This window comes from Spodoptera frugiperda, chromosome 15 (genome assembly GCF_023101765.2).
Source record: "Spodoptera frugiperda isolate SF20-4 chromosome 15, AGI-APGP_CSIRO_Sfru_2.0, whole genome shotgun sequence".
Classification (NCBI taxonomy): domain Eukaryota; kingdom Metazoa; phylum Arthropoda; class Insecta; order Lepidoptera; family Noctuidae; genus Spodoptera; species Spodoptera frugiperda.
Window position 1 is genome coordinate 689,741 of NC_064226.1, and position 27,803 is coordinate 717,543.

At 36.1% G+C, this 27,803-nt stretch overlaps 1 protein-coding gene across 5 annotated transcripts; it reads right to left on the reverse strand.

Moving 5' to 3' along the window:
* Positions 1-27,144, reverse strand: LOC118276246 (chorion peroxidase). 5 transcript variants are annotated; one of them, XM_050699117.1, is made up of 14 exons: positions 27,041-27,144; positions 21,909-22,042; positions 18,980-19,227; positions 13,610-13,847; positions 7,023-7,237; positions 6,440-6,610; positions 5,561-5,719; positions 4,540-4,758; positions 3,996-4,193; positions 3,536-3,672; positions 2,842-3,009; positions 2,272-2,510; positions 1,844-2,010; positions 1-1,595 (listed from the first exon to the last, which is right to left on the reverse strand). In XM_050699117.1, exons 2-14 carry the CDS (start codon positions 22,037-22,039, stop codon positions 1,402-1,404), a joined length of 2,484 nt encoding a protein of 827 aa, XP_050555074.1. In that variant the 5' UTR covers positions 22,040-22,042; positions 27,041-27,144; the 3' UTR covers positions 1-1,401. The 5 variants fall into 5 exon arrangements, with proteins under 5 accessions (XP_050555074.1, XP_035450402.2, XP_035450387.2 ...); XM_035594509.2 differs by lacking the exon at positions 27,041-27,144 and adding an exon at positions 26,747-26,860; XM_035594494.2 differs by lacking the exon at positions 27,041-27,144 and adding an exon at positions 26,601-26,828.
* Positions 27,145-27,803: the final 659 nt, after the last annotated feature.

A 27,803-nucleotide genomic window follows, 5' to 3' on the forward strand; every position in this document is an offset into this window, starting at 1 on the left:
TTTATTTCTTAACCACTTTACTTCATATCAATAAACACATTGAAGCATTTCATTTCAGCAATGTCGTGTAAAACAGATTTCATTATTTTAATAATATTCTAATGGCATCGTAACTATTAATTATTATTTATAACACTGCCAATAACGTTACAAAACAGGTAACACAAAGACAATACAAACATATAATTGTCCATAATCAGGTATATAAATTAGTATTCAATTGACCCGTTGTATGTCGGAAAGGAGATAGATCTACGCGACACAATGTATTTTCTATAGATTCTCATAGAGTATGGAGATCACTCATATGATTTAAATGAAACCACAAGATTTGTAGTTTTATGGCTTGACTATTGGGCATATATCGCTCATTTTGCGTACATTGTCAGCCATGATGATAACAAATATATGGTTTAAATTAAGCAATATGTGTTTGCCCCATACGGTATACCGACAGACAAGAGGTTAATCGATTTCGTTCGTCGATCATCAATCGTCAATCGATCTGTTAAGGTAGCTACTAAGGATTAATAATATCTACATAATGTGAAATTAATGGAGGTACATGAGTATTGAGTATATTGACCTATGTGAGTATTAGTCAGCAATATTGTAATTTAAAAATAATAACTTATTTATCAACAAATTGGAGCATTTATAACTATTTTTAAGACATCGTTAATTCAATATTTACCATGCATTTTTATGTACACTTAATATTAAGCTGTATCTTTGAACCTAGTCTAAGTTTATTCTACTCGTGGGTGTGTTTACAAACATATTTCTACCATATTGAAATATAGTTGGTATGTGATACAATAGACAAACACAATATAGACCCGGAACAACAGATTAACTTGTGTATTAGTACTTGTTCCGTGTGGGACTTCTACCCACTGCACAATACAGCATTCGATAGTTTAAAATGCCAAAATCTAAGTATAGAATTTACACGATAGGTTTTTTATTTTCCTATCTTTTTTTCTACATTATTACAAAATCAGGGAAATCTGTTTATTTTTCCCTGCATTAGAATAACACATTGTAGTTTTATTACTTTACATCTAAGCGCAAGGAGTTCTTCAGGGTCGTATTTTGGGACCAACGCTAAAATTACAAAATTATTATTTGAAAACGTCTCAAAGTGAAATGGCTATACAAACATTTCGTCTAGTTATTATATCTATTTATTCATTAGATAGAGCCATGTGTTATTTACAAAAAATAAAAAAGTGCATAGGCGTAATTTTTGTCCTCCAAACTGAACCACATTCGGAAAGTTGTTCTGGACATTGTTTACTAGAGTAAAAAAGCATGGATACAATTTATCAGACTGGTTTAGGTTCAAACATCCACCTCGTATCGGACTAGCTATCACTACATTACCTTACTCACTCCTTCCTAGGACTTCGGTGTCTTTGAAGCCTTGGGTTTGCCCCACGCCCTGAGGTTTGGTTGCGGCAACTCCTTGCAGTCCACCAGTGGGTTGGTGGCACTGACTGCCTCCATCACTCGAGGCTGGGCTTGGTCCAAAAGATCTTCGTTTGCGCAGATAACTCCAGCTAATGTGGTCTTACGGATTTCTGTTAATTGTTCTGTGGGATATAGAAATATTTCATTAAAAAGTGTTACTTCAGTCACGTGTTTAACTTAGTTTTGATCTACTATAGAAATTATTTCTCCTACTTTTTGGAAATTATGCTAAGCATCTGAAAGCTTTGGAATTAAATAATAATGAAAAGAAAAATTTGCCGTCGCTAACTTTTTGAAAATGGCAAAGCACTTATTTATGTAGATATGATATAATATAAGACAAAATAGTGAACTGAATATGGATACTTACCCAAAGTAAACGCAAGGGTCGGATCTGAAGATTCGTACCAGAACCGGTCGCCGACCTTGAGCCTGTAGAACTGGTCAGCGATGAGGCAGGTCAGGGTGGGGCCCAGGAGACGACCCTTAGGGTCCTCTGCTAAAGCACCCGTGTATAGGTCGATGTCATCTACAGAACTGAAATTGAAAAGCATGGGTTAGTTTGAACGCTCCCAAAAGATCAGCAACGCATTTCTAAACTCTCCGATATTGTTGGATAAAAATGGTCCCTGTTCCTAATTCCAAGTCAAGAACAAAAATATTTTTAACTTCGACAATTTCAATAACAGTTGCCAGTTTGAGGTTTTTATAAATATCAATAAAGATATGTACTACAGAAACAAAGAACATTTTATCGAAAGCACCTGTCTACTAGATCTCATGTTCTTGGAAACTTACTTGTAAATCTTGCAAATCCTGCTGAGTGAGGACTCATCGAATATAGCTTGTAAGTCCGTGAAGTTCCTCGGCCTGGACAGTCCACAGTGCTCCCTCCACTGAGGGTAGGAAGGTAGACCGTGGTCCCTGCCGCGCTGGATGTTCAGGGAGACCAGGTCCAACCCACATGGACCCGGCTTCTTGGCATCAGCATCTGATGTGTTGGCTATCACTGGTTTCTCGAACAAATGGTTGCTTAGCTAGAGAAAGAGAAAGATGCCATTAAAGTATCAATTTGAACTCCTACTGATTAAAAAGCAAGGTCCAAAAATAATCTCATTCGGTAATTTAAAGATTTTTAATTTTTCTGTTTCCTTGGAATCCATTTACAGAAGTAATTATCAATGTAGTAGAAAAATCTTTTTTTTTCATTTCAAGGAATGAATAATATTACCAAATGGAAAAACATTCTAATAGAAGGCTTCTGTAAACAATACGAAACAAAGGATATAAAGTTTGTGTTAAGTATACCATAACCTTTTGATAAATTTAAAATGTAAGTACTATATCATAATATTTGAATGAAATTACCTCAGTAGTAACATGTGGATCCACAGCATGTACGAGGGTGGCCATGGCCGAGGTGACGGCATCTATGGGGCCCTTCTTAGTGTACAGCGTGTACGGGTTGAACAGCATCTGGTGTAGGTGGGTGTACTGGATCGTGCCCGTGCTCTTGTCCGTGTTGTGGATCAGACCCTGGAACAGAGAAGTTGTGGAGTTCATTGATGCCATCGTTATGTTTGTCCATTAAGCCACCAGTTAACGGTTGAATATATAGGCAGTCCCAATGACTTGTAGTAGATTAGCAGGTGGTTCAACGCATATTTAGTATAGATTAATTAATTCACATGGAAGATCCCTTGGGAAGGATCGGGCATGTTGTTTAGATACTTTCTTAAACTAAGAAACGAAACATTACAATACAATGCAGCCTCGTTGCTCGAGTGGTCGCTAGTGCGACTGCGGGGCAAGGAGTCTCGGGTACGATTCCCGGGTCGGGCCTAGTATTACTTACTGGGCTTTTTTGGACGTGTAACACAAACGGTGGCATGTACATTGTACAGTATCATTTCGTGCCATAATGTGCATCTCTGTCTGCACCTTCGGGGTTTAAAGGCGTGTCGACGAAACGATAGTACAACTCTTAAGTTACGAGCTGCTGGGAATCAGTGACTATGATAATGAAAAGACATAAGATAATTCTGTTTTCAGTTCATCTTACCGGTAGCAATGTGTGTGCGAATCTGAAGACACAAGAAGCGAAGTGGTTGGCGATGGATGGGTCCACGGTGGGGTCATACACGTCGGAGTAGCCTTCCTCTTCCAATGTCATGTTCAGAGCCCACATCACGTCCGATCCTGTTACGAACATTCAACATTATTTTTATTTATGGGCTCCGTTCAGGGTCGAAATTAATCGAGCACTCTCGTAATTTTACAAAGTGAACAAATAAATTATTTAATTCATTTATTTTGTAGTACTATTCATCTGGACCAGTAAAAATGGGACTTCTCTCGCCTGAGGTGAGGCGAGAGGGAGTGTCAGACTCTTACTGACTAAAAACCACCCCGTTCCTGCTCCTGCTTTTCGAACCGGAGCTCCGGTCCGCAACTCCGGAATAATGGAACCCTTAACACCTTCAAGTTGTTTTATCCCTTTTTGTCTGGTATGCCAAACTTACCAAGTATACTAGGCAGGAACTCAGAATACGTGATATGCTGCATCTGCGCCCCGAGTATCTTCCTGGCCTCCTGGTAGACGGCGTCGTCGTCCCAGAGCGGGTTGTACTTGCGCAGCGCGGCGGCCACGCGGTTGTGTTGCCGCGCCCAGATCAGGTGCATCGTCGTCAGGTGCAGGTTCTCGTTCGCACGGTCGTCTCCTGCACGGAGGCAGAAGATAGTGTTAGTAAAATTTTGTCATTCTTGGTAATTTTGTTTTGTTCTGTGATATGCTTTGGATCCTTGGTCCTTGGACTTTAGTCCATTAATTCTAGCAATAATGGACTAAAGTCAAGATTTATATTATTTTTCTATTCGATTTGTAGTCGGCCCTTTTAGGCGCAATATCAGTATTTTACTGGGAGATATCTACCTTCTATAACTCATTTAGTTTGATATATTCTTGACCCTCTGTCTAATATTTTTAGGTCCTCACTAGCTGTAATACATGTGATAGATCGTATGACAACCATTTACCAATGTCACTATATGATCATACATTCATACCTGACTCAAAGCAGTATCGTCCCTTAGCGTTCATCTCAGCAGTGTTGCAGCTGTCGTTGGGGTCAGTGGAGGGCGGCAGGAGTTGCGTGGCTCCTATCTTCAGCATCCGCAGCTGTCCACCGATGAAGGACCGTAGTGATGCACTGCGGGCCTCGGCGAACCCGTATACTGTGGACGCGTCTATGAATGCTGTGGCCTGGTTCAACTGCTCTCTGGGACCTGGAAAGTAGATATTATGAAGGACTATATTCGTTTTTGAAAGTCTTTAAATAATATCTGTAGTAGGATAATAGAAAAAAACATTATCAACAAATCGTGACATGTCTATTGATAAAAATAAAATAAAAAAATAATTGTCCCCACATTAGGCGTGTAGGAGATCGCAGTTTAAAAGGTTCCTATAAAGCTGTTGACTAATTTCTTAAATGTGCACTCCCTTAATCGGCTCTTTCCACATAAGGGAAAATGTACATTGCTAACGGTATCCAATGAATTTTGTGAAATAAGTATTGATGAACATACTCGTAATTTGGCAAGTGGGAGCTGGTGCAGACCTGACGAACTCCATGCAGGTGATGTTGTAGTCCTGGTCGATCGTCTTCATCCAGTTTACTGGGAAACTCCGGGTGAGGAGTCTGTGTCGGGTCGCAGCAGGACAGAGCTGTGCCGTTTTCTGGGATCAGAAAGAGATGGATCGTTATTAATTGTATAGATTGTACAGGGTATTTCAACAAGAACTTTGTTTTTTAAAACAAAATAAAATAAAGAATTTTGGAAAATGATTTTTATTGCTATTAAAAAGAGAAAATGGCAATTATGAATGAAAAATGATATCTGACAAATGTCCACCAGGAAATCTGACAGTGTTCATTCTCAGTCTTTAATCACTTGGCTCTTCCAGACCACATAGCACACCGCACAGGGACAAGTTGAGCATGCAAAGGTCAACAATTGCTATTAGGATCATCAGAAGCCCAAATGCTGATTATTTATTAAACACCAAGTAAAATGAATGTGCTACCGAAATGACAAGTGGGAGCTGGTGCAGACCTGACGAACTCCATGCAGGTGATGTTGTAGTCCTGGTAGAACGGATCGTCTTCATCCAGTTGTACTGGGAAGCACTCCGGGTGAGGAGTCTGTGTCGGGTCGCAGCAGGACAGCGCTGTGCCGTTTTGACCTGGAGATAGAAAGAGATGGAAATTTTACGAAATGTAACTTTAACAGAACGACCATTTTCAAAGTGAATTTGAATTATTTTAATGCAATTTTTGAGCGAAATTGAATACATTGTAGCAATTGCCAAAGCTCCTACTACGAATACCGCCAAAAATTAAATATCAGAAACTGCCACGTTCTTGGTGTTGCTCTAATTAAAAACAAAGTTCTTGTTGAAAAACCCTTTATATTTACCTTAGTTTCAGATCACCCCCAGTACTTTGGGCTGTGAAGCTCCATTAGCCCAAAGTACTCATCACGTACCGTACAAAAGTAGGGACAAGGACGTAATGTCATTACGTTGTAATCACCTCTATGTTTTTGGGACTTAACAATGCTCACAAACAACAATCAATGCAAAACATCAATAAATTGATCTCGATATAAACAACATTTAGAAAAAGATATGAACGTGATACCTATAATAACAAGGTGGTGAGGAGATGTTTTTAATAATTTATGAGTCTTTCCATTTCTTAAAAACACAACAGCAATACTTATTTCAAAACTTTATACCTCTAGGTAGTTTTGAAACATAAAATAGACCACAAAGTAAAGGGCGTAGTGGATGTATTCTCCATGACCTGCGCTGCAGATTACCATCAGGTGTATAATCCGTCTGTTCAGTAGGCTCTTATACCATAAAAACCTTATATACTATATACTATACTTTATTACGTACCCTTGCTAAGCGCAGTGGCAGTGATATCATGGTCCACGAACTGCCCCCACACGGCCAACATGACTGTGAAGGCGGAGTCGTGCGCGTAGCTCGGCCGGTGGACCGTCACACTCACGTCTCTGGCGCTCGGCAGAGCTGCTCCGTCCACTCCTTGGCGGGGGGAGCTCACACCTGGAAGAGTAATGGCAAATTGTTATAATCTACCTTATGACCTTTATTTTATGGTACTATTTTCAATGATTTCACTGCTTAGGAGTTTATTGATTAGGGATCTTAGAACTTTTTTGATTAGGTCATTAGAGTTTGTAACGTAGTCAAGCCCAAGAAAGGCAGTTTCCCTAGAACTCCTAGGAGATGAATCTTCCAAAAACTTAAAGTTTTATATCAAGTTACTTCATATTGCAAAAAACGTGATAAGTAGCTCGATGGTATTGCAATGACGTCCAAAAACTCTATTGACACAATGGAGTAGTATAATGTGCTGTTGTCTATACCCAACCCACTCATGGATCTGTTTACTACCTATCATATCTAAACTGCTGTCTACACGTCCTTCACCAGCTTTACTCAGATCGACACTTACCATCACCGTAGTCAGCAGGGAGCACTCGTCGGAAGGGAGTCTTGGAAACTCCCCACCGCAGTGGATTCTCCAGGTTGTTGCAGGTGCCGTCCGTGGTCCTGTACCTCGAGAGAGTGCAGGGTATGGGCGTGGTGCTGCAGTAGGCCGGCTCTGGGAACGAGCCGTTTAATGGTGGACCCTGCCCTGCTCCTCCAGGGCGCAAGGAAATGTCTGTGCTGGAAGGAAAGAATTATACAAGGTTACTTAAAGCGTCAGTTAACAGAATCATGTGATGGAATTTGTGTATTGTGTGTATGTTGATGCTTGGTATTTTTATGTTAAATGGGCCGACGTTTGGCCGCTATCTCGCTCTCGCTCGATGAAGCACGTCTGCCCATAAGCAACCTATTCACTCGGGCTTTGAAGACATCCAGGTTATACCCATCAGGAAACACAGACTCCGGCAAGGAGTTCCACTTCCTAGCAGTTCGCAACTTGTAACTAACTTGTTTAACAGTTTGCTGTAATAAAGTAGAATAAAATATAGCAAATAATTATGTTTACGGTTTACATCATGTTTGATATCAATAGGCGCTTCTTGCACAATCGAACGTAGGTTTAGGATAGATGGACTAGAATTTAATGTTGGAAATTTACGAAACAATGAAATAATTAACTAGTTTTACTTTGGGATTTGTGTTTTGCACATACTAAATAGATCATTTAATGATTTTATGTGATGTGTTTTTTGTTAATAAAATGTAAAATAACATAGCTCCTAGTTTGTTTACGACAACAACACGTTTAACAATATCATTAGGCGCTCGCGCTACGCATTCGTAAATATGGGTCCGGTAAACAAGGCTAAAATTAGGTATATTTTTCTTAATTTCATATCAATAACAATTCAATTTGTATAATATCAGTACTTTAAATACTGAAATTACTGAATAACTTTCATGTTGTAAGTAATTTCTAATTAACAAAATAACTAAGTTAATGAAACTATAATTGATGAGACAATCAGAGCAATACGTTTTTTTACAATTTCCATGATATTCGATCATCAGGCGCTCTTTAAACATGAGTTTTGGGTATCGGTAGTTGGAAGGGTTTTTTTTCTAATTTATTATTATTTGTTTCTATGTTAAGTATTGTTCTCACAGACAGTGATATTGTTTATGCAATATGGAGACCGAATGGAAGCTGATATCTTCCGCATTGTAAGTGAAATGATGTGTGAATAGTGTCACACATTAGTTGACACAGACATCGACGTTGCTTTGATGATTTCTCTCATATTTGACCAAGGGGTTCGACGTCAAAATATAATTTTACTTTTTGTAAGATGAAGACAAGTTTATCTTTATCTTAATTGAACTTCAATACCTACCTGATTTTGTTCCAAAGTTGCTTGATGTGCCAAAAGTGTTTGCTTTCCACCTACCTAATTCACTATTACCTGCCCTATTGATTTATCTTCCTGGCTTAGGTACTTGCAAAGTTATATGAGGTATCAGCACGGTATCTTCTCTTTACATTGTTCCCAATCGTCATGCCATCACACAATCAACCCCATCTTCTATTTATCATCTGTTTATCTTCATCTTTACCATTCGTCCAGATTTAAGTAGATACAGTGGTGATTCTCATTAATCAGAAGCTAAAATATTGAAAGTTCTTTATTCTAAACCCGAGGTACCTAAACACAGTAATATATACGCAACACACTAAATAGTAGATCGATATATTTTGGCGGAGTTCGGTAACCTGTGACCACTGAGGCGGTGTGAAGCCAAACCGAGGCGGGGATAGTGTTACGCGGTTTTATAACACAGATAATATATCGAATTACCTACACCGGTATACAAGCGTCCTAATTCCGCCAGACATACGATATTTTTGTCTACACTTCATATCAATACTTGTTGTTCCACGCGGGTTCACCTGTGTGCTGTTTTTTAAATTGTTTCGTGGGATAATCTGACACGAAGTCCAATTTACTGCCGTACTCAGAGCCATTTAATTGTTATTTATGCCAGTCCGTAGCAATTGTTTTCGGTCCAAAGTCGTTACTAAGGAATAGTTTGAGTAACATTAAATGTCTCTGAGTGTGACAGCTAGTCCATCCAAATTATCATGGTCAGTCTTTTTCTATAGACTGCTGGAGGTCTCTTCAATAGCACGCCACTGAGCTTGATCTGCAACTGTTTGTATCCAAGGTTTAGACCAACTTCGAACAAAGAAAAAAGTATTTCGTTTTATTAATAACATTGTCTTAGATATTTATGCCGAAATGATTTTGGTTCCGACGTATCGTGACGCATTTTAGTCAAAGAAATATCCTTTATGATTTGTTTAACATGTCATTGAAATATTTGATGCTATAATTATACACTATCTGCGTAGGTTTTGTCCTTCTGGTACGTAAGATTAGCAACGTTAATTAGTATTCAATAATAAGACTAGAATATTTTTATATATTAACTATTCATTTGTCTCTTATTCGATTTATACAATATCCACAATATGTAGGTACTTATTTAATACTTTTAATCCACCGACTTAAGTAATGTGTTTGTGTGATCAGCACTTTGGAGAAAAGCTTATCTGACTTTCTTAGGAAACTTGATAGGTAGTGGTCGCTACTAACTAAAGAATGAAGGTTTCGTTGGCCTCAAAAATTTTTTTTCAGTTACTGTAATTTTCTGTCGAAGCGAACTTATTGTAATTATAGAGAAAGTTAGACACGAAAAGCGAAAGAGGTGTGTAAGATTCGTAGCAATTGGCGTTTTGTTGTCTCTGCCAAGGGAGATAAGCGTGAGGCACGTATGTAGTTAGACACTAAAGAAAATTTTAAAAAGCTTCAGTTCTGAACCTGAAAAAAAATTTTAAAGACAGTTTTCGACATCAATCAGCTTTTAGAATACCACGTTACTACGCAGACTACATCACGTTGTGTCTTGATGCACAATGCTAATTCAATTGTATTAAATTTAGGTCTGGAGTACACAGCATGCAGTGGAGCTATGCAGCGGCAGTGGGGAGCCAATTGACCGTATCTAGGTGACCGGATGAGTACTGGCTATCAATTGAACTAGCCACTCAATGTATTGGAACAGATGGATTTATGGATCGCGTTTGTTTGTTTTGAAGATGAAAGAGAATGTATAAACAGATTATTATTTGTTTAAAGGGAATGGATTGAATAAACCATTCAATCCAAATTTTATACATACATATTCTTCGAAACGTATGATGAAGATGTAGTCAAAGTCTATGTCTGCCGTCTATGTCTGACGGGCAGACTGAATCATCAAATGGTCCGACAATCTGTGATCTTTTTGGTAACTATTTCTCATCCGTGTACACCCCTGAAGAGGACACTAAGTTCGAGAATGCCTCAAGTGTTCTCGACTTTTTGGATTCTAACAGCCAATCATTAACAGCACCGGAATTTGCTCGCGATTCCCTGCTTAAGAATCTACGCTCCGTTAACACCAACAAAGGAGCTGGTCCAGATGGAATACCACCCATATTTGTTTCATCCTGTGCATCAGCACTGGTTTCCCCACTGCTCATAATATTTAACACATCATTGGCAACCGGAACTTTCCCACTTGAGGAAAAAATCAAAAGTTGTTCCCGTTTACAAATCAGGTGAAAAGGATAAAATCTCCAATTATAGACCAATTGCGATAATTTCTACCTTTGCTAAGGTATTTGAATCTATGATATGTCCTCACATCCAGCGCCATGTAGGCCTCTATATTAGTGACCATCAGCACGGTTTTGTTGCATCAAGATCTACTGCCACAAATCTGGTTTGCTTTTCGGAATCCCTGACTGAAGCTATTGACTCTGGCAGACAATTCGATGTGATCTACACTGATTTCACCAAGGCTTTTGATAAAATTCCGCATTCCATACTTATACATAAACTATCAATTTATGGTATCACTGGGCTTTTGTTGAAATGGCTGAAGTCTTACATAACTAAGCGTGAATTTTATGTCGTTGTTAATGGTTTTCGGTCAAACAATAATTATTACATGACTTCTGGTGCACCGCAGGGATCGCATTTGGCTCCAATTTTATTCATATTATTTATTAACGACCTTCCTCAATGCTTTGTCTTCTCGGAATGCTTTCTCTATGCTGACGACCTCAAGTTTGCTAGAAGAATTGAATCTACACACGATGCCAAACTGCTGCAAGAGGATCTGAATAGGCTTATTGAATGGTGTGCCAGAAATAAAATGGAATTGAACACCAAAAAGTGCTACCATTTATCATACTCTAGGAAGGCTCACTCCATTTGCTCTGAGTATTTTATAGACAAACAAAAGATCCAAGAAGTGGAAACTATAAGGGACCTAGGAGTTCTGTTCGATAAGAAGGTTACTTTTGTCCCTCACATCGAAAATGTGACCAAAAGGGCATCAAAAATGTTAGGTTTCGTAATCAGAAACACCAAGGGCTTCAAAATGGCTAGCACAAAAAAAATGCTATACAATAGTTTTGTGCGAAGTGTCTTGGAGTACTGCAGTGTTGTATGGAGACCACATTATGCTACCCATAAGCTACTCTTGGAAAGAGTCCAAAAACGATTTTTATGGCATCTTGCGTTCTCCCTAAGAAAAGTTAGAGACCTACCCTCGTACAATACACGCTTGCAACATTTTAAGATGCACTCTCTAACAACTCGGAGATATGTCACGGACGCCTTGTTTGTCTATAAACTGCTCAGAAATAGAATTAATAGTCCAAACCTACTGAGTCTTATAAAATTTCGTGCCCCAGCCCGGTATCCTCGTAATCCCATCACACCGCTTTATCCACCTTTGCGCAGAACGGTTCTTGGAGCTAATTCGCCGATTTCTCGACTTTGTCAAGTCCTCAATGGATGCAGTGATATAATAGATGTACATTGCAATAGTATGGCCCACTTCTGTAGAAAAATTACCGAACACTATTGTAAAGACCACTTATCAGTGTAAGTTCTATTGTTTCATTACGATAATGTTAATTGAATGTTGATTTATTGTTAATTTAATGTTGATTTATTGTTAATTTAATGTTAATTTATTGTTAATTTATTGTTAATTTATTGTGTTTGATATAATTTAATTTTGTATGCCTTGATTTCATTTTGATTGATTTAATCGATTTGTTTTAGTTTTATTATTTTATTAGATCCAATTAATTTTATTTTATTTTATTGTTGAGTTGTTCTGACTAGATTTTTGTTTCACATTCATTTGATATTTATTTCATATTCAAATAATGTTAAATTTAAAAGTAATGTGTAACCTGATATAGGGCATGTGGTGTTGGCTTTTAAGTGATTGTTACACTTATGAATGTAATGTGTTATGAATTTAAAGAAAATGTAAAGTGTAAACAATTGTTAGCTGACCTTAAATAAATAAATAAATAAATAAATAAAGTCAAAATTATTTATTTCAACGTAATAATATTAATAACGTCTGTCTGTCGGTCAGTCCCCTAGTGAAGTTTTTGCTCGTTTCAAAGTGTAGATTCCTATGGAGAAGAACGAGCAAGAAACTCCGTTACTCTTTTTCAATCAGGTCCACAATACAATTCTTGTTTACATCGTTTCGATTTATTAAACTATGTGAGAAAAATGTAACACTAATATACTGAATATCTGAATAATCAAAGCGATAGAAAGAAAATAACCTTGAGGATGACACAATTATAAAAGCCCTTCATGCTACTTAAGCAAAATAAAGCAAAAAACGTGCAAAATGTCAAAGTGTGAGAACGTGTATCAGTCATAATTCACATTCAAATTGTTCCCTACTGTTTTATAACACGTTGTAAGTGTACCTGAATAGATCCGCCTGTAGATAATGTTTTTTTTTTTCTAACAGTATCGGTTTACATACAAACATAATTAGCACATTATTATGTTAATCATGTCTTATTAGATGCACAATATATTGTTTAGAAAAATAATGTCTGAGAATTGCACGAGTTGGCTAGGAACAGTGTCGATAGTAGGTACCAATATACTTTAGTAATTAAATCTTTTTAAAGGTTAACTTGTAATTTATAACGCAGTTGTTTTGATAGGTTTAATTAAGATAATATCTACGTGTGTAAAAAACAATGCAATATAAAAAGCACGTGATTGGAAACTTTCCGTAACGTTAAATTATGCGAATTAACTTGACATTTGAATTTATTATTTTTGTCTTCTGATATTTTTCTACAGGTATTGTTCTTTTGCATCTAGATAGTTTATAAACAAACGAAGCTTATCTTACAAATCAATGCCTCAAAAAGTCCAGTGTCGTAATTTTTTTAACATTGTGTTTCGCAAATTAGTTTACCTATTACACCGATTACGCTAAAAAATGAAAAAGTAGCCACAATTATATTCTTTTTTTAACATTTATTAAGTACAAAAATACATAAAAATATGAATTAATAAAAATGTAAACCATCAAAAAAGTTAACAAGCATACATAATATAAATTCTATAAAAAAATGTGTGAACTGTGAAGTGTCAGAATTCCTGCCTCTACCTGAATTTAGGCTCCAGTTCTGGTGGAGTTTTGGGCAGGACATGGTCTACTTACCCATTCATGAGAGCTTTAGTGGCAATTTCTGCAGCATAAGCTGAATCAGCTAAAGGTTTCACATCAGCTGACGTGGCTGCCGCTCTCTGAGCCCTATTTGCTGGCGTGTCCTGGGCCAGAGGTCGGCGCAACCATTCTGCCTTCGTTTTCTCCTTCAAAGCTGCCTTTCCTTGTAAAAGAGCTGATGCTATCTCCGCCTTGCTTGGAGTCGTGCTTGCCCATGCTGCTGGTGGTTGTTCTAAAGGGAAAATAAGCGTTTGTAAAGTAAATCTTATTGGTAAAAGTTTAAGACATAATTTGTAGTGTAGAGAGAAGTTGAAAGACTTCTAATCAATCAGTATAATTTTCCTTATTCGCAGCTTATTATATTTTTGTTTGACTGCATCTGATCAGATAACGATCTTACTCGTGGAGTTTATATTAGTATATTAAAATATTGTCTGTCTGGATAACATAAATAATTACGTAGATCAACGGCTGCCTGATAGAATTTCAAATTAATACTTTTATAGACACATATAAATTGTGAAAAATATATCAATAAAAATGCAAGAACATCTTTTAATATGGCACAGTTATTATTGTTGTCTGAGAACAGACCGCTCCCCTGCAGATCTTAATGACAATATTTACAAAATATAGCCTAAATGTTAAGTAATAAACCACGATGAAATAAGAGCTGATGAGATGAAATAAGATACCTAATCTCTAGATTATCTTCCTGATATGTTCTGTAAATTATAATATTAGACACAATGCTGAATTAATTGGACGTCTCTATGATTTAGCATATTAAAGCCATGATCTTGAGCGGCGTTACGTCGACTGTATCACAATCTCGCATTTGTTGTGTATTTACTATTCCGAACTGGTTTACAAACAAAACAGTTGTTTATCTATAAATATTTACATACAGGCCCGTTATTAGAATATTCAAAAAAATATGCTAAACACCTTTCACAAAAAAAAAAAATATAGTGATGAGTCGTTTGAAATCATACTTGGATGTTTTTTTTTAAATTCGGCAGTAATGGGAATATAATATAGAGAAAGAGCTTTTCCAGATACTGTTTCATAATTCCTTGAAGGTTATGTAGGTGTATACTGAGTATATCTATTTGAGGCTCACTCAGCCAGCCTTAAAAGTCAAAATATTCAATCATGCGAGGCGTGATTCAAACCTAGTTTGATATTTTTAGATATTATTATAGAAAAGGTCCACGTGTAACAAAGCGTCGGTCGTAATTAAATTATTATTCTTGTCATATCATAACTTTTTTTATGTGACTACGAATTCGAACTAAACTGGTTCTTCTAACCAATGCGTTATACCAATGGGAGCTTTTGCATAGATTATATCTTTGTGACTTTTTGGATTGTCCTCATCAATCTGCGGGACTACAGAGGGCTTAGTACGAGTTTGTTTTATTGCCCTCTGATTGGTGGGTTCATTCGAGCCGGCCAATCAGAGCGCCAAACGCGCTCTCTACGCTAGGTTTCCTTTACCTTTTTAGGCTGCTGCCCGATGTCACTGTATCTTAGTCAATAATTATATAATATTTGTAAACTATGTAATCCCTTAGTCGGGTGTTTCCTACAACCTTGGAAAAACTAAGGGTGCGATTAATTTATTTTACTCTGTCTTCTGGTGAATACTATCACCGAAGTCTTTGGAGGAAGATAATTTTGCGTTCGCCACACGTGGGTGTGTAACGCATTTTATAATGTGGTTTATTGAAATCCGGTTACTAATGGAATGTAGTGTCTCATAACTTGTTTTTTGTGAGGCCGTAATTAATAACCGAACTTAATCCAAAATCTCTTGACCGATAATTAGGCTCTTCACAAACTCTATAGAACTAAATTCTAGAACTAAACCCAATTCTTTGCTTCTACATAGGATTTTGGCATTCTTCACACGGAGGTTTTTTAGTAGGGCAGGGCCGCAAAAGGGCTTACGGATCACCTCATGATAGGCGATCGGTGTCGCCCATGGAAATCTGAAATACCGCAACACCAGAGGTATAACAATAGCTGGTACCGGTCTTTCAGGAATTGGGGATGGATAGACAAAAGAATTGAGCTTCCGACAACCTCATTCACACGGTTTTCTGTAAGGCCATAGTATCATACTATCATTCCGGTTGAAAGCTCTATTTGTGACAACGCATGATTAATGTCTTATGTGTTGTCATAGGAGTGACAAATAAGATCATATTTCACCCTATATTGGGTGCAATAAATCATACAACCGTTGTAAACGACTGATTTGACAATCGACTTGGTATTGATTTCAATCAAACTTAGGGAAGGAAGGAGCTTGAAAATGTTAATTTGTTTAATATAATAAAACAAGGTGTGGGACATATTATATGCTTATGTGGAGGCACATTGACGTCAATCCATGCACGTATATCATGTAGATGCACTAAAATATGCTCATTCCTATTTCAAGGAAGTAAATATTTTGACTTCATGGTCAATGGTCTAAAATTAATTTTGTATCCAGTATTATGTTCGAGCCGGAGCCCCGGTAAACCCGCTAGGTAGTCCGCAGCTGCGGATCAGGCATCAGCCCTACTGGGCCCCATCTGTGGTGGTCTGATGGCTCTTTGAGGCGCGCGCGGAACGCGACGCGCCGCACGGGTCTGGTTCTGGTCGGGCGGTGAGCTACTCTTGCTCGCCGTCCGCAGGCTATACCTTACGGTGGCCGGAGATCGTCCCGCGATCCCCGACGCCCAGAGTGTCTCTCGCGACGGCTGGGGCTTGAGGAGGTTTGTTCCCTCACGCGCTCTGCCTCCTCCTATAGCTAGCATGACTGCTTCGCAGAAGGAGGAGACGGCATCCCAATCCCTCTCGCTCCGAGACGTAGGTCGCCTGGATTATTATTGATTTGCTGATTTGTTAAATTTAGATATCTTTGTTAAATATCTAAAGGTGAGTATAGACTACTACACTTACTTGTAACAGAACAACGAGTTGCTCTGTGATATGTTCTAGTGTATCTTCATTTTACGAACTAAATTGGGAACTGAGCTATACAGAAGCTGATACAGAAATTCTCCAGAAAATGTTGCAATGGCTGCAATATTTTCTGGGTCATCTTAATAGACAGTGCTTGGATTTTAAGTTATTAAAATAGTACCTAGGTAGGTATACCATAACTTATATTAATGTCTACTACCTAATATCCTGCTAAGTTTCACCTTCACAATAATGGTAATTCCATTCATTAGGTACATTGTTATTTCATTCATCGATTTAGTCTTTGTAAGCGCCATTAGCTCTGAATAAATATGCCCCTACATTCCTGCACTGTATTTAAATATAAATATATAAATTATTATAATAAAACAATATGCTTACATAAAAACAAGAAAAATTGATGAACTAGCTAGAAAATAGACATGGAAATGCGATGACCAAGTGTTAAGATTAACATACATGAATGTATTATATATTAATGTATTTGTATAATATCATATATAGGTTTATTTACATTATGTATTTCATTGATATTATGATCCATTATAGTATTATTACGTCAGAGCCGCGAGAGATGGCGTCAAACACGTCAAATTACAATAAAGTGCGGAAATCGACTGTTTGATAGAAATAGCTGAACAGGGAAATTATTTGTTTTGGGAACTCTACGAATAAAGTCAGGTCATATTAATTTATCCTAGAGTGTGCGCATTAATAATATCAGGATCAACTAGTTTGGTCTAGCCTAAACTGATCTATCCTATCAGGCTTTTGGCAAATTAGTTTGAACTAGGCTATACTAGTTAATCCTATCGCGTATAGGAAGAACTAGTTTAGCCTAGGCAAAACTAGTTTGTCCTGAAATCGGGTTTGGCCGGTAACAAATTTACTTATCATGTTTTTTTGAGAAGGCATTTGAACCACTTTTTTAAATTTAAATAAACGAGGTATTCCTCGAAGCGCAACTGTTTTGATTTCTCCAAGCGCACCTATTTTGTTCCTCGAAGCGCACCCGTTAGTTGCGCTTCAAGGAACTATTAAAAATATTAATTTTTATTTCCTAAAGCGCACCTATGTTTTATTTTCATTGATTCTAACTGAAACTATCGATAATAAGATATCATAATTGATACACGTAGCGCTAACTATGAGCAAATAAAGTTAAACCTTTAAAAATAGTTTCTTGTCTATGTATGACATCCCAAAATGAAATTTGATGTTCCGCTTGAAACCGCCAATTAACGACTTTTATTAGTTATTTTATATTCAAGAACTCTGTACTTTCGACCATAGTTTTTTTTTTAATAATGATCCTAATGAGTGGACAAAGATCTTAACCGAAAGTATTAGTATAATACGTACACTTTTTAATTTGTGACAATAGATGCACGTGGCGCGGGAGCAGTGTACACATATGCGCGCACGCACACACATACACACACAGACAAATTGACAGACAGATAAACTGTAGCCATTTTGTGCGGGAACTGGTGTATGATATTCATGAAGAATCCATGTCTACCTTTTTTTTTGAGGGGGTAAAATCATCCAATGGCTTGTCCCACCTTGGGCGAGGCGAGAGGGAGTGTCAGACTCTTACTGACTAAAAACCACCCCATTCCTTCTCCTGCTTTTCGAGCCGGAGCCTCGGTAAACCCGCTAGGTAGTCTGCAGCTCCGGATCAGGCATCAGCCCTACTGGGCATAGTTAGCGCTACGTGTATCAAATTATCGATATCTTATTATCGATAGTTTCAGTTAGAATCCCCTCTCTAGTCGAAAATAAAACATAGGTGCGCTTCGAGGAAATAAAAATTAATATTTTTAATAGTTCCTTGAAGCGCAACTAACGGGTGCGCTTCGAGGAATAAAATAGGTGCGCTTGGAGAGGTGCGCTTCAAAACAGTTGCGCTTCGAGGAATACCTCAAATAAACACAAATTTTGTTTGTTTTAGAACATCTAGTTAAAAATTCATTGATTACCAAAACAAACATTACCTAATACTTAGCTAAATAAATAGTCAACCGTGAATTTTCAATCATGTTACTTTTTTACTTAGTTGATGCTACTTTAAATTAAAATTGCCTACACAAGTTTCTGATTAGAATGCTATTTAGTATTTTCATTAACAATCTGTCTGTGTGAATTTTCAAGTCAATTGAGAAAACAATTAGGTACCTAACGGTCGAATTTTTAAATTACGTATTTACTTTATCATACTAATTAGGTATAACTTGTATTATTTTTCCGCTATCATATGAGTACCTTTACATATTTATATGGGATCCTTCAAAATCAGGAAGATTCTTTGCTTAAAATAATAAAAGTCTAGCTGTAAATAGGAAGTTGGGTACTTAATACAGGTTTAAAAAAATATACACATACCTTTCAAAGGCCACTTCTGATCCAGTAGTGGCTGCAAGGCAGGTGGCACAGCCATCAGTGTGCCGTTCACAAGAGTGAGGTTACCAGGATTACCAGACCCTGCCATTCCTGGAGACATCTTCAGCAGCGTCAGGTTACCCCCTGGTAGAGGCAGTGCAGGCTCAGTTGGCTCCGTGGTGATGTCATCATCGATATCCTGGCTCAAATTGTATGACACGGTCACCAGCAGAGCCACCATTAATATTGCGCTAAACAAAATAAAGAATAATGAAATAGATTAGTTTGGAAGTATGATTAAATGAAGATTGTTCTGAAAAGGTCTAAATAGATCGTAGTTGATTTAGCTAGTAGGTGTAGCTTGACAAGTAAGATATCATAACTTCTCATTCAATTCGTTATGTTTCTCAATTTTACAATACAATATGATCATTCAAGGATGATAGGGATTGCCAATTTGCGCAGTTCCTTTAAATTTAAAGTCCGCGAGCATTTAATGAAAGATTGGCAGACTCAAGACAATTGAGGAAATTAGGACACTTATTTCTCCATTATGTGTATGTATATGTATGTAATGTGTATTCATGTATTGTATGTATTGTATGTATTATATATGTATATATATATATGTATTATATATTGTATTGGTCTTAATTATTATGTATTGTACATTGTATTTTTATATTTATTCTTTTGTGCCTGTGTGGTATTCAAGATCCGCTTCATTTTCTGCACCACCCAATGGTTGATAGAGAATTTAAGGCATTAAGTCCGCCATTCACTCATTTTTATGTGATGAAGAAATAAATAAATAAATAAATAAATAAATTTGTTGTAGTGAACATTATATAGTCTTAAGAGTCATGTAATTTTCCAAGTGTTATAAACGTTCATGCACTTACCATCAGGTGGGCCGTGAACATCATAGTACCTACAATATGGGTTGCTTTAGTCTGCCTTGAAGTAGTGGAATAATAAGGTAAGATACTATTAATAACACTTTAATAAAATATAAAAATTCTACTTGTCGAAAACAGGCTAAAAAATGTCGAGGCCATGGTTTTTGAATAACAAGCCCTCGATCTGACCACCGATAGATCTTAAGTACGTCATTACCGAAACAATTATTCAGATAGATACTATTTAAGTGATATTAACGTATTATGGACTAATATTCCAGTATTTTAAACTAATATTAAGTCAAAAATTTTCATTTCTATAACCAGTTTTTGAGAAATAACTTAAAATAAATGAGGAACTACGAAAAAATAAGAATAAACCTTTTAACATAGGTATTTTTACATTTCCGATTTAGCATTTTATTTCGATTTGTTATACATACATATAGTATTATTATATTTTATTGGATACTTACATTTGTAAATATTTAAGATAATAAGATGCGTCATGCACTATTTTTAAGTTTAATAAATGGTACCAGACTGGTAGAAGTTGACACCATAAGAGACCTAGGTATTACCGTGGATGGTCGGCTGTGCTTCTCGAATCACATTGACCGAATCATTAAAGAAGCAAACAAGTCATTAGGGTTCATTCTCCGCAACACTAAAGACTTTAGAAAGCCTTCCTCACTCATTTTGCTCTATAATAGCTATGTAAGAAGTAAACTTGAGTACTGCAGCACGGTCTGGAGCCCGGATTATGCTATACATAAAAATAGAATTGAACGAGTCCAAAAAAAATTTATTCGCAGTCTATCGTACCGCTTTCAGACACCAAACACAGCAAAGACATATGCAGAAAAACTAAAACATTTTCATCTCGATACGCTTTCCAGGCGCCGACTGTGTCTCGACATGTCCTTCTTGCATAAAGTCATTAACGACAAAATTGATAGTCCTACACTGGTTGGTCAGTTTGTATATCATGTACCTACGAGAATACCGAGATACCCATGCAGATTGTTTAAACCCAAATTTTGTAAAACAAGATTGGGTCGTAATTCACCGGTTGTACGTTTGGCCCGTCTGTACAATGACCTGACAAATAAGTTGCCAGAACTTGATATTCACTTCCAGCGCCTCCCTAAGTTCCTTAGAATTATCAGAGAGAGTGACGTACTTTAGCTTAAAATCGGCAATTCGTTCTGTTTTTGTTAATTTTTGCTGAGATTATTTTTAGTTTTTTTATTCACACTTTATTTTGATTTTTAGTTTTTTTTAATATTATTGTTAACTTAATATCATAATACGCATGCTGTTGTTACCTATAATTGTAAATACAGATAAGCCTAAGGTAGTTTATATGTAACTGTTATTTTTATTGTGCAATATTGCTGTATTTATGTTGGTGACACTTAATAAATAAATAAATAGAGATTTAATAATACAATAAAGATATCTCTACAATTCTTGCGCATTAGCAAGGACTTTAAAAGATTTCATTTGATCAATTTTATTAAGTTTTCATTATCTACAAGAAGGCAATGTAGTATGTATAGCTTAGGATGAGTGGATACAAGTCGGGTTAGGGAGAGTCATGAAATCGAAAAGGGGAAAAATCCCCTTTTGAGTAAACTTTTGCCCTGATGCTAAGTAACTTCTTAGTCTTAGGCAGTTGTCCCACCGGCAACGATGAACGAGTAACGAGTAGAGCTAGAACTAGAAACGAGTGAAAACGAGTGAAAACAAAAACAAACAAGTGAAGCGAGCACTCGCCGGCAGTGTGAACAGTCAGCGATCAACTATTTGTATATGCATCTCTTTTGTTTACACGGAAAGTATATCTATTGTACGTTTCTTGAGCGAGAAAATAGCCGATAGTTAGTCGTTCACTCGCCGTTGGTGGGACAACTGCCTTAGTCTTAGTTAAAAATAAATGATTAAGTGAGAAAGTGATTACGAAGCTATTGACTATACCATTGATAGTCATACCAAATTAAGGTTAGATTTAGTTACATGGTGGCACTTACATGATGAAGACACACATGACGCACTGCATGTGGTGCAGCCTCTTCTGGTAGCGGCGCGCGAGGCTGGACTCGAAGACATACGTCGGCTGCACCAGCGGGGTGCGCTCGCTGCTCGAAGTCGCCTGCATCATCACCTGCCAACAGCAACCATGGTTAATCATCAGGAGAGAGATGGAGAGATATAAAGGAATGTAAAATTCTGATGTAATTGAATAACTGATAGACGATATTGGCAACTAGCTTCTGCCAGAGGTTTCGCCCGCGTTTCCATGGGATAAAAAGTGTCGTATGTGTTATTCCAGACCATAATCTAACCCTGTTCTAAATGTCATCCCGATCCCTTCAGCCGTTTTGACGTGATTGAGTGACAAACATACACACAAACAAACTTACAAACTTTCGCATTTATAATATTAGTAAGATTAGGTTTAAGGTACCTACATCAGAATACCGTAAAAATATACAATATACATGCATTTTAATGCGCGTATATCTCGTAAGGCAAGTTATTCGCAGTAAGTATAGTTTTAGAGTTTTCTGATGTCAAAACCGAAGTCGCGTGAGACCTCCTCTGTTGAATTAATATTAATAATCTGATAATAAATATTTTATTAAATCAAAGACCCATATAGATTTAAGTCAGCCCATTTACATCACTACGTAATAATAGCGAGAACTCAAATTAGTATTGAATAATGTCCCATTCATAATTATAGTCTTCATTAAAGTTATACCTACGTTAGCTCCGAGATTCGAGTTCATTAATAATTAATTTCGTTATCAGTTCAGAATTATATTAATATTTAAGGAAACATTTATATCATCGCGTAGATTAATCAGACGATGTGATGTCGCGTCTTGACATCATATCGTCATCGACAAGAGTGCTTTTGAGCCTAACTTAAGTGATTGAAAAATTTATTACATCAAGGGTGCTTTTTCAACAGAGATGTGCTATGTACCTAGCTATGCGATGTATCGATAGTAGTTCATAGCTTAGCTGAGTCTGTTTCGACCAGTGTTATGTTATGTGTACGTATGATTTGTGGAAGCCAAACGCATCCACAGCAACGTAGCTCTCTGGTGTATACCGTATACTTACGGTATTAGGGTACTTTATCCTAATTATAATTATATTATACGCACAAGAAACATTTCTTACATTTTAATTTAATATTATCAAACACACAACACGTTCATAACTTCTTGATATCTTAGAGTAAATAAAATGCTATCTTCCTGCATAGCATGCATATGGATTACAGAGATAACTGATACTACACCATGTGTTGATTCATTGCTCGTTTAAAACTTTGCACTCTATACCATTACTGATTTAACCTCAGGTTTAAACAACGTTTCTTTGACGTGATTTTATCTTAATTGAACTCTTCCGTGATTTTTTTGGAGCAGATTTAAATTTTAGTTTAGTTAAACATCGGGAGACGCGATTGTATTGATATAAAATAATAATTATACTTTGGGACTTTAATTCGATTTTCTTAATGTTAATTTAAACCAAAAAGGGGACTAATATTAAAGTACCTACGTTACAATAACAGAATTTTTAATTAATTGCTGGTCAAAATAAAGCAAATTCCTTTCTTAACAAAATTAAATAGGTATTAGTAATTCTAATTATGCAGTTAAAGAAGTTATATTTACCTTAATCAAGCTGTTTGGTTGTAAAACTTATTCGTATTAACTTGCACAGGATTTATAGTTTTCGTATGTTTTTAAAAATATACTTTATCACGCTATGGTGGACCTTGGATGGCGACCACAATAAAACTGATACACTATGCAAAGATCGACCTGAGGTAGAGCTACTGGTGATTAGGGTAAATGTTGTAATTCTTAGTTAATTTTCTTATTACTTATAAAAGAAAATTAAAATACTAAAGAAGTAATTAGAATAATTAGCAAAATTAATTAAGTAATAGGTACTTAATTCGAATATTAATTACTCGATGAATCAATTGGTTTTTGTTCCATATCTATCTAAAGGAAATAAACTTCTGATGTGAATCAAGTAGGTATAAATAAAATAAATTACTTAACTACATGTAAAAAGGCTTGGTATTAAAAATAAACGAGTTAAATAATGGTTTAAAGTTAGATTTTTGACGTGGTTACTATTTTCGGCACAGTGATGAAGCGAAATAGTTAAATAGCCTAAACAGGTAATCTTGATTGCAGCAATTAAATATCTATACTTAATTAAAATTAAACCGGTCCCTATAATTATTACACCATATTTTTATTCTACAGAGTAATTTTATTGGTTTTACATGTACCTATCTCCAACCCGATGATAGATTAATTCACACGTTTTACTTACTTTTCGGTTATTTAAAGAAACTGGTAAACTCGTTTTGAGAAAGACTCTTGGTGATATATCAAGTGGATTTTTATTGAATTAGACTGGGTAGAGTAGGGTCTTGCCCTTTGTAGTCGACGGTCATCTGTAGACAAATGGCTTGCGGATGTAGCCATCAAATAGCCATTGAATGCGTGCGTGACGATGGACATCTTAGAGGTCAAACAAATTATAGAGTTGCGTAGACATCGTGAAATTTGGTGTGATTTATTGTGATTCAATACTTCTTACTAGCAGTCGACAGTTTATGAGCTATACATACTTTTTGAAATGGTGTTTTTAATGAAGAACCACCAAGGACCAACGCAGACGCGTTTATTATTGTGCAAGTAAAATGTCAATGATATAAAATGCATGGAGTGTCCAGTGCTGGTGTCTCTTCATCGGATAAAGATGAAGGAGAATATCTTATTGAGCTCGTGACGAGGGGGCGGAAAACCGCTTAGCAGCAAAACCAAATTACCTGACATAGTAAACTATGTAGTTTTTCGACTATTTGCATGCAAAGGGTCCCATCAGACGCGGAACCAGTTTGAAATAACTGGTTAACGTCTATAAAAGTTTTTGTCAATTCGAATCAAGTTACAAAATATGTTAAGAAATTAAGTATTTTATTGAAATCGATACGTATATTATTTCTGATAGCTTTTATTGCAAGGAACCATAAGTAACATGAACATAGTTTATCTTGTATTGCGTATTTTATTGAAATGTTAGTTAAGAACCACTTTTCACACTTTTACATGTTATCGTTGTAAAAATGCAAAAAACATCACGATCCGCTAAGCAACACTATCGCAATTTCGCATTAGGTATAAACTAGGAAGCGTAAATAATAAGAATAAGTAAATTAGTACTAAATCTATGACCTAATACTCAGACCAAGGTTGCATAAATTGTGCAACCACGTGTCTTCTTAATAAAAAAGGAAATCGGTGCATCGCCGAGGGAAATGACATGCAGTGACCTTTTTTATATAAGTAGGTATTTATTATGTAATATTGGCATTCAATTCTAGTATCCGACTATCCATAACCTAGAGTTGAGGCCGTTTATGACGGAGAAAGAAAATGCTCCTAGCTTTTCCGGAGAAAGACTAGGGAGTGTGAGATTTTTACCCCAATAAAACTACCTGGGTAGGATTAACCCTGCGCTTTTTCATATCAGAAAAGGGAGGCAGAAGTGAACATAAACTACAATCTGAAATCTGAAGTAACCTACTTTTCACATTATGACTTGTTATGACTCCGTAAGGAATTTAACAAAAAAATAAACATTAAAACGATGAAATTACATCGACTATTGAAAGGCTAATTGATCTAAGCGTACCTATTTTATGCGATATTGAGCTTTATTCGGTAATATATGCGATATTCGTAATCAGTTAATTTTTTGGTATGAAAAAAATCGCTTAAATTAATTAGCCTTTTAACCGTCGACATTATTTTTAGTTTTTAGGGTTAGGGTTGAAGTCATGTGCTTCTACGTTATGGGGTGTAAAAAGAGATCGTGCTAATCACTTGAATTTGAAAGGCTTCAGTGATATAGGGGCTCACATCCGTAGCAATAGTTTAAGTGGATTAAGTAATGTTAAGAAAGTCATTGTTAAAAGTTGATCCTGTACTTATTTATTAGAGAGCAGATATACATTTATCTCTTATTTTCGTTAGGATTAGTATGTAACAATGTTATTGATTAGTAAATATCTAACTGTTGTTAATCGTACCATAAAATACACTTTTGAAATGAAGTTTATATTAATTAATCAGTTCACAGACATTTAGGGACTTCTTTATTGTATTATTAATTTATTACGCAAAGCTTTTGTCTTTTTAATGTTTTTCTCATTATGATAAAAAGAGAAAAGCAATAATAACTTTCAGGTTCTAATTTTTTTTATCTAATCTCATATGGCGCCTATGCCTTTGGAAAAATACGCAAAATAACTGGTTCTTATGCCATAGATTTTCTTTTATAGAGCTATTTGCCTGAAATGAATTGATCGAGGAACATTATCTATCTATAAAATGCTAATAGGTACCTACATTTTTTTATTACGAGTCCATAATTTTGAATTACCATTAAGAATGGATTAGTCTAGAAATATGCATAGTTAAGTAGGCAGTAGGCAGGTAACACGTTTATTCATTCAAGAACTTTTCCCGAAAAATTAAAAAGTTTGGTGAATGTGTTGCCAAAGATTTAACGGAAAAGCTTATTATTATTACATATTTGTAAAAGAATAAAACTACAGTAATAAGAACTTAGATAGGTACTAAAGAAAGCATACATATATAAATAAATTAACTTACTTGTTTAACTTTTCCGTTTTCTTAAACAAAAACCAATTTTTCGTCACAACTTCACTGCATTATATTTTTAAACAATCCATTCATTCATTCACTATTTAAAACTAAAAAAAGAACAGTTGAAAATGGAATAGACTATATTTATTTACTTTTTTAAAGAACGGCGTGCACCGGCAAGTCAACGCGCAGCCAACGGCATTGCCTATCACTAAGTAATGAAGAGCCTTTACAAAACCCAGCTGATGTTAATTAAAGCTATCGGCGTGGTCTGCAGCATTGTGTTACAGCTTTTCAATTTGGTCGGGTTATAGGGCCCTACCATTTTTGAACCAGTTTTTATGACATGTTTTATAATATTACGAAATAGTAGGAAGACCTTTGCTGTTGAACCTTTATTTTTGTGTTTAGATGTTTAGTATATTTACATACAGAAAGTTACTTACATTTATTTAGTTTGCGTATCATTTTAACGTAGTGCTTAAAGCTACGGAAGTATTTTTTTATCTTGATCACAGACCACATTTTTTACGACGTAGATTTAACTGTGATCGAATATTTTTGGTAGGTACATTCCTAAGTCAGAGCTAGGTGGGTACTGAGTATGCTAAATGCTCGATGCATTCTGCCTGACGTTGATATTTCATGCGTTTTATTATTTTCTAGGAGACTTGCTTAGTGATCAACCTTCAAGATTGTAGAAATATCATTTATGACGCAGGTTCTTCATGCACTTTTGTGCACTGAGTTCGCATCTATTAATTAGAATTTAAGTAGGAACTGTTTACCTATCTATTTGTTTTAATTCGGTAAATAAAGAACAGTTCGATAGGTACTCATTTACCAATAACTCATTGACACCCTACTTAGTTTGTAAGTTAGGGTTAGGGATGCATTATAGATACGCCAATCTTTCATTTTGACATTATTAGACATAAGATAATAATAATATTGTTCTTAACCAATGTTTGGAAAGTTAGGTAAGTGCCCTTTCCAATTAAAATCGCATTATTGCGTCATGAAGTGAAATGTGGTTGGTAAATGACCATACTTTACGGAACTTTTTTAATGTTGATGATTGATAATTTCTTGGAGCGCTATCTATAGCAGATTCAATTCTCGTGCCGATAGAAGCAGCCACCTAGGTATATGTGGGTACCTAGGTGTTATGTAGGGACCTAGACTAAAGGACCTTCCTGTTTTGACAGG

What these genes read in the sequence shown, in the direction of transcription:
- LOC118276246 (XM_050699117.1), bottom strand. Translation starts at nt 22,039, where the DNA reads ATGATGCAGGCGACTTCGAGCAGCGAGCGCACCCCGCTGGTGCAGCCG. An exon ending in AGCTCCCACTTGTCATTTCG is followed by an intron (nt 4,759 to 5,560) that starts GTAGCACATTCA and finishes TCTACTTTCCAG; the next exon opens with GTCCCAGAGAGCAGTTGAAC. An exon ending in AGGATTTGCAAGATTTACAA is followed by an intron (nt 2,011 to 2,271) that starts GTAAGTTTCCAA and finishes TTTCAATTTCAG; the next exon opens with TTCTGTAGATGACATCGACC.